This window comes from Lolium rigidum, chromosome 1 (genome assembly GCF_022539505.1).
Source record: "Lolium rigidum isolate FL_2022 chromosome 1, APGP_CSIRO_Lrig_0.1, whole genome shotgun sequence".
Lineage (NCBI taxonomy): Eukaryota > Viridiplantae > Streptophyta > Magnoliopsida > Poales > Poaceae > Lolium > Lolium rigidum.
The window spans coordinates 232,171,510-232,177,509 of NC_061508.1; the positions used below are offsets into that span (position 1 = coordinate 232,171,510).

Here is a 6,000-nt window from a genome sequence, read left to right on the forward strand (position 1 = left end):
AGGCATGAGAAGTCCAAAGAAATTCGTCCGTGGAGCCTTACAGAACTTGACACTCCGGCTAAATCAAGGAGGACAAGTAAAGAACATCTTAGTCTTAGCGTGAGATGACCCTAGGACTACCGCCTTTATTGGGAAGAATGACGACCCCCACGCCGTCACCCGCTGGCTCCCAACAGCAGGCCGGTGTTCTCAGCGGACACCGCTGCCACCACCCGCACCACGCAGAGATGAGGGGCTTAGCTGCACCGAGTCCCCCGAACGAGGCTCCATGCCGCCCTCGCGGCCACAACGGTCGCCAAGGTCTCCAAAGAAGACCGGGGCCGCCACCCCGGCATCCATCTCCGCCACATGCACCTCACTCTCTAGGGCCGCCGATCTGCAACAGCCGGAGATCCCGCCGCCTTGGGATGAAAGGCGAGCCGCCACCCGCCACGTGAGGAGATGAAGGCTCGTCACGACCGTCAGCCGCACAAGCTTTCCCTTCCTACGATGGCAGTGGGGGACGAAGGTGGAGGGGGTGGGGGCTGCTGCCGGGATCTGGATCGCCTGTGCCTCCCCCTGGGGCGACGGGAGCGGGCGTTGTATGTCTGTGTATGTCTCGCCAAAGAAAAGCAGTCTATCATGTGTACAACCACAAATTGATTTTCCTATAACTTATTAAAATAGAATGTAATTTGTACCAAAACTTGTTAGGAGCATTCAAAAACATATGTATTCATGAAATAAATTTAGGGTTAAGTGTACTTTTGGTCCTCAAGTCATGCAAAAGTCTAATTTTGGCTCCTGAATTCTGTTTTGGTCTAATTCGCCCTCAAACTTTTAATTAAGTTCAATTTTGACTGATTGTTTTTTCACTCTTAATTAAATTGGCTGGTTTAATATACGAGGGATCATTTAACCTCAGTCAACAAATAGAAGAAATTCCTTTTTACTAACGCACATGTGTGCCGCCTCCACCTTTCTCGCTTGGTGCAGCCGTCCTCGCCACTAGCCGCCTCCGTCTTTCCTTCTGACGCAAAAGCCCTCACATGTCGTTCTCGCCCGAGTTATCCGCCCTCGTAGTGTTAGGCACCGCCGTTAGGTGTTGGGGAAGAGTTAGGGTTACTACACCAAACAGATAATGATCATGAGCTAAATGTTAATTGCATAATTGATCTCGAGGTTAGATGGTCCTACGTGGCAAAAAAAGAGTCAAAAACCGGTCAACCATCGTTAAGCCGTTACCAGGGACTAATTGAACTTAATTAAGAGTTTGAGGTAGGTTTAGACCAAAACAAAGTTGAGGGACCAAAAATAGACTTTTGCAAGATATAAGGGACAAAATACAATTAACCCATAAATTTATAACTTTATAAAATAGGAAAGTATATTTTTTTGAATATTTTAAAATGCCGAGCACCGGCTCGGGTGCACCGAAACCGCTCTTGACGGCAATTACGAGCGCCCGCGGGCGAGCCGCGACCCGTTTCCGTTTCCGTTTCCGTCTCCGGTCCGATCCTTGCCTTTCCCCTCATAAAAAGAGAAGCCCTTGCCTTGCCTTTCCCCTCTCCTTCCTTCCCCCGCCGCACCGCACACCCCAACCCCAATCGAAATCCCACAGAGTAGGCCGGAGAGGCGAAATCGCGGTCTGTCGATTACCTATTAGGGTTTTGCTTAGGCGAGGAGCTAGGTTTCCGACGAGATGCTGCACGACAGGCACGTCCGGTCAGATCCGCCGTTCGGCGCCGGCGCCGGCGCCGGCGCCGTTTATGGAGATAGAACGGGGGCATGGACGGGACAGAAGAGGCGCATGTATCGGAGCCCGTCCCTTACACCATCCTCTGCGCGTGCTAAGGTCGGGACGCCTTCGGATGTATCGCCTGAGCTGTCAGATAACTTCGTTGGCAAGGAGGAGTTCCAGAAGTACCTTGCAATTTTGTCCACCAGGCGTGCTCCTCAGACCGTAGCTGGTCCGATTATGAACAACGAACGGCAGCGCGTGGTCTATGAGCGCATTGCACTCTACCACATCAGAGCTTCCAAGGTTAAGTTCCTGTAATTTATCTTATCCTTTCAATATCCTATCTTATCTGCCCGTGTATTTTGCACTGATTTAATTTTGCAATGTTCCTGGAAATCTGCGATGAACTGTATCTCTTACCACTTGTGCTTTTGTTGCACGTGCAGATGGCACAGGGAGTGTGCATCGATGAGCTGGATGATATGACTCTGAGAAAGGAGTACTCTCCGGAAGCTCTCGAGGAAATGTATTACAATGGCCAAGTGGACGCCGACTGGTACTTTGACCGTGACTACGCTGTTCACTCCTACTTGAGTGACTACCAGCGCCTTGTCCTTAAAAATGGAGATGTAAGTGGCAGCGGCTCATACTCACAAGGATAGCTGGTTTGGCATTTCGTTTATAATGTTGTTCCATGATGCATATGTGTGGACAAATTCCAGTGGCTGCAATTTTTTTTTTTTTGTATTTTTAAGCAATATCAATACTTGATAGCACCTTTCTGTGTATTCTAATTGATCATGCAAAAGTGCCATGGTGATATTTTTCACACAGTCATTATTTTAAATTAAAGCTTTGTCTTTATCAAAATGGAAACCAGTATTGAAGTTGCATCCTGGAGACCGTGAAAAGTATAAAATATATGAGATAGCAAGACTTTACACATTCACTATGTTCCCTGAGGTCCAAGTTATCCTTTTGAAGCTTCTTCCAGAGCTGTGACTTATTCTAAAACTTCAGTGGCGGCCAACATGGAACATTGCATGCAACTTTAACTTCAACACTAGTTTGTTCAATATAATCGAAACCTTTTGTTAATTTTTAAAATGAAGCTATGATTATTTCATCTATATCTTCTCTCCCTGGGGTGGGTGCAGGATGGCATGATGTACCTCGACTGGGACAAGTACAGCTCATGGTTTACTAGCTACGAAATGGATGCAGACTATATCAACTACTTTGAAGAAATATCAAAGAAAATTAAGGTATGCATCCCTAGGCGAAGCTATGAAGGTTTAGAATCTGCTATTTTCTTGATATTTATGGGATGCCAGTAACCTTTATCTTTTTGGACAGTGGATTAAAAAGTATATGGACTGTGAACGAGAATCTTCTACGGTAAGCATGCCCTAAAAAAACCATGGACTAAAGGTACAGATTAAGTATAATATCCTGATAGCCCCTTTGCCCTTTAGTGGATGGAGATGGAAGCTAGAGGATTTCAGCAAGCAGTGAAGATCGCAGTAGCCTTTCCCCACATCAGCTTTGATTTAGCTTTTACTGCATACACGGTACAATATCTGCTCTTCGCCTTTAAGTAGTTCTTGTGGTCAGCATTGGTTCTTGTTTTACTTGACAATCAACATTTTTTTTTGTTCAGGATCACATTTGGAGCGTGCGATTTGATTATGTTTATTGTGAAGACATTGATCGTCTCCTTTGTGAGATTTGGGAGCGTACCACTACGCAAAATGTTAGCATCATACTCCGGTCACACACTCTATTCATTTGTGTACTCATGCAATGAAACCTTGTCTTTACAAACAAGACCATAGTATCTGTTTTTGTTCATGTCTGCTGTATATGTTTTGTGATCTATGTTTTGTTTCTTGAACTGTGCCCAGATTACTTTCAGAGATGCTCTGCACCAAGTCAATCAAGAGAATTTGGTCCCTCGACACAAAGATCGTATGCAATTTGCACTGGATAATAATATCTACTCCAATTTGCAATATTCCGTAAGTTACTCTAGGTCGTGTTCTGCAATTCATGCCCTGATCCTCTTGAGTTCTGATTATTGATGCGCATTATCCTTGCTAATGCTTTTTCGTTTCCCGTCCTTGTCCAGTTTGATATCTGCGTGGAAGGAATCGCTGATGACGTAAGTATGATATGTAAAAAGTATATGCGATTTGCATTGGATTTGGTTGTACATTTTTCTAAATGATGGCTCACCAATGGACTCTATTATTGTTAACAATAGAATTGAAGTTCTAGACAGATTCAACAAATGTACCCTAGTGGTTCAAACGAAAGAAAAACTATGTACTCCCTCTGTTCCAAAATAACTTGCTCAGCTTTTTCTAGATAAGGAAGTACCTGAGCAAGTTATTTTGGGACGGACTGAGTACATTACCTTGCACCCTAATCCCACATCAATGAGCATCATGAAAATGTTAGTGGCTAGCAAGCCACTACGCCCATATTGCTTTAGTAACACATTAATGTGTTATTATTGATTTATTTTTTCCTTTTGGCTACTCTCGGTTGACTTTAAACCTGAGAAGCACTGGTATGGGGATACGGAAACATGCATACAGGATATGGATTTTTCCAGAAACAGACTTACGGGATACGGCAAGTATGTATATAGATAATTGAAATAAATGCAACATGAAATAGGGGAAAACAATACAACATCACACGGTCCACAAACAAAACATGCTTAATAGGATGATACAAGGTTCATGGTTCTAACTAGCTAGCTGTCAAAGACCATATATTTGTAATCGAAGGCTGTCAACAACTCAGATGACAATCGATGTCCGTAGCATCTTGGCAATTGAGCAAGCAGCAACAACAGAAATAAGTGGGAGTTGCAAAGATGAGAGATGGTTACCTTGCTTGGTGCTGGTGAGGAAGCTGGCGGATCCGGTGGCCGCCTGTGACCAATAAGATGCAAGCGGCAAAGGGTCATTGGAGTGATCGTGGCGGTGGCGTGTGGGGGCTGCCGGTCGCTGGAGTGGAGGCAGCGTCGAGTTGGATGAGGGATTAACCTGTAGTTGCCGTGCCTTGACCCCCTTTGACCTAGGGTTTCTGTGCATTGGGCCTTACTGGCCGTATCCCACCGTGGCACTGTGTATCCCCTGAGTGTCCAGCTGTATCCCACTGTATAACCGTATCCCATAGTTATTTCCATTTAGTAGAAAGAAACCAGGGGATACTCAGGGTTATGCTTCACTCGTGTTCTGGATGCCGCTACGGCCACTTTTGCCGTGTCGGTGCTTCTTTGTAGGTGTATACCGTCTCTCTGCGTTGATACGTGACTGAGTTATGTGGGCAAGAGTGTAGGCATTGAGTGTGTCACTCTTAGGTCACACGAGATTTTCTGCTTCCCACGGGCCTACAGTCGAACGGAGCTGCGGGCTGTATATATGATTTGCATGTGTTTGTAATTTGTCTAGTTCTTAAATCTCATAAATATTGATGAAAAAAACATCTGTAGGTCCCAAAGGATGAAGCACGGAGGTTGATTACATCGGCGGTTTGGAACAAGGTATACATGCTTGCTCTTGTATAGTCTGCTCATTCATTATATGCATTCTTGGCCAAGTTTAGTTTCAATATCAATTTTAGTTTCAGCTTCCCAAGCGTAAGACATGGAACCAGTATATGATGAGGAAAATAGAGATTGCTAAACAGATTGGCTTGGATCTCAAGGTACGTGTTGATATTCTCTAAATTTTGGGTGACTTTACTGGTCTTGAAGGAAGCTGATGCCTAATTCACCTTGCAGGCATCATCTCGTCCGGTTTAAGACCCAGAAGGATATGGACTGTTGTTCCTCGACATAGCTTGTCCGTTGCTCACTCAGATGCAAATTAAGATGTAGCTATTTGATAATGCCTTTGTTATTTAACTATGCATCAATATTTACAATTGAGTTATATAATACTTTGGTAAAACAAAGCTGTTGAATTAGATGTTATTTTGTAGCATGTATTTCGTTGATGTGCCTGACTTAATAACAATAAAGGTATCTTGCTCCCGTTCTTGTATGCTCTACCTAGATTTGTTGTGGTCGCTGATACCAAGATTGTTAACTTTGTACGGTGGTGGGTCAGTTTAGTTGAGTTTTCTTGTCGCTGAGCGACCGTCGTCATGTGTCATGCTTCCTTTGTCTACAAGTAAGTATACATTTCATGTCGGGAGCGGTGTTTTGGAACATGGGTCCATATGCTCTCTATATTTTGAAATGTATCTTACATACATTTTAAATT

The 6,000-nt window shown here is 44.2% G+C and overlaps 1 protein-coding gene across 2 annotated transcripts; it reads left to right on the plus strand.

Moving 5' to 3' along the window:
* Positions 1-1,490: 1,490 nt before the first annotated feature.
* Positions 1,491-5,768, plus strand: LOC124691341. Of its 2 annotated transcripts, none has more exons than XM_047224630.1 (11): positions 1,491-2,023; positions 2,167-2,349; positions 2,878-2,985; positions 3,077-3,118; positions 3,196-3,291; positions 3,381-3,473; positions 3,625-3,738; positions 3,849-3,881; positions 5,226-5,276; positions 5,357-5,440; positions 5,517-5,768. In XM_047224630.1, the coding sequence occupies exons 1-11, from the start codon at positions 1,682-1,684 to the stop codon at positions 5,535-5,537; spliced, it is 1,167 nt and encodes a 388-aa protein (XP_047080586.1). In that variant the 5' UTR covers positions 1,491-1,681; the 3' UTR covers positions 5,538-5,768. The 2 variants fall into 2 exon arrangements, with proteins under 2 accessions (XP_047080586.1, XP_047080592.1); XM_047224636.1 differs by having other exon boundaries at positions 1,493-2,023; positions 5,363-5,440.
* The last annotated feature ends 232 nt before the right edge of the window (positions 5,769-6,000 follow it).

Coding starts and splice junctions, on each gene's coding strand:
- LOC124691341 (XM_047224630.1), top strand. CDS start 1,682: ATGCTGCACGACAGGCACGTCCGGTCAGATCCGCCGTTCGGCGCCGGC. Junction 2,024..2,166: donor ACCACATCAGAGCTTCCAAG/GTTAAGTTCCTG, acceptor TTGCACGTGCAG/ATGGCACAGGGAGTGTGCAT. Junction 3,474..3,624: donor AGCGTACCACTACGCAAAAT/GTTAGCATCATA, acceptor AACTGTGCCCAG/ATTACTTTCAGAGATGCTCT.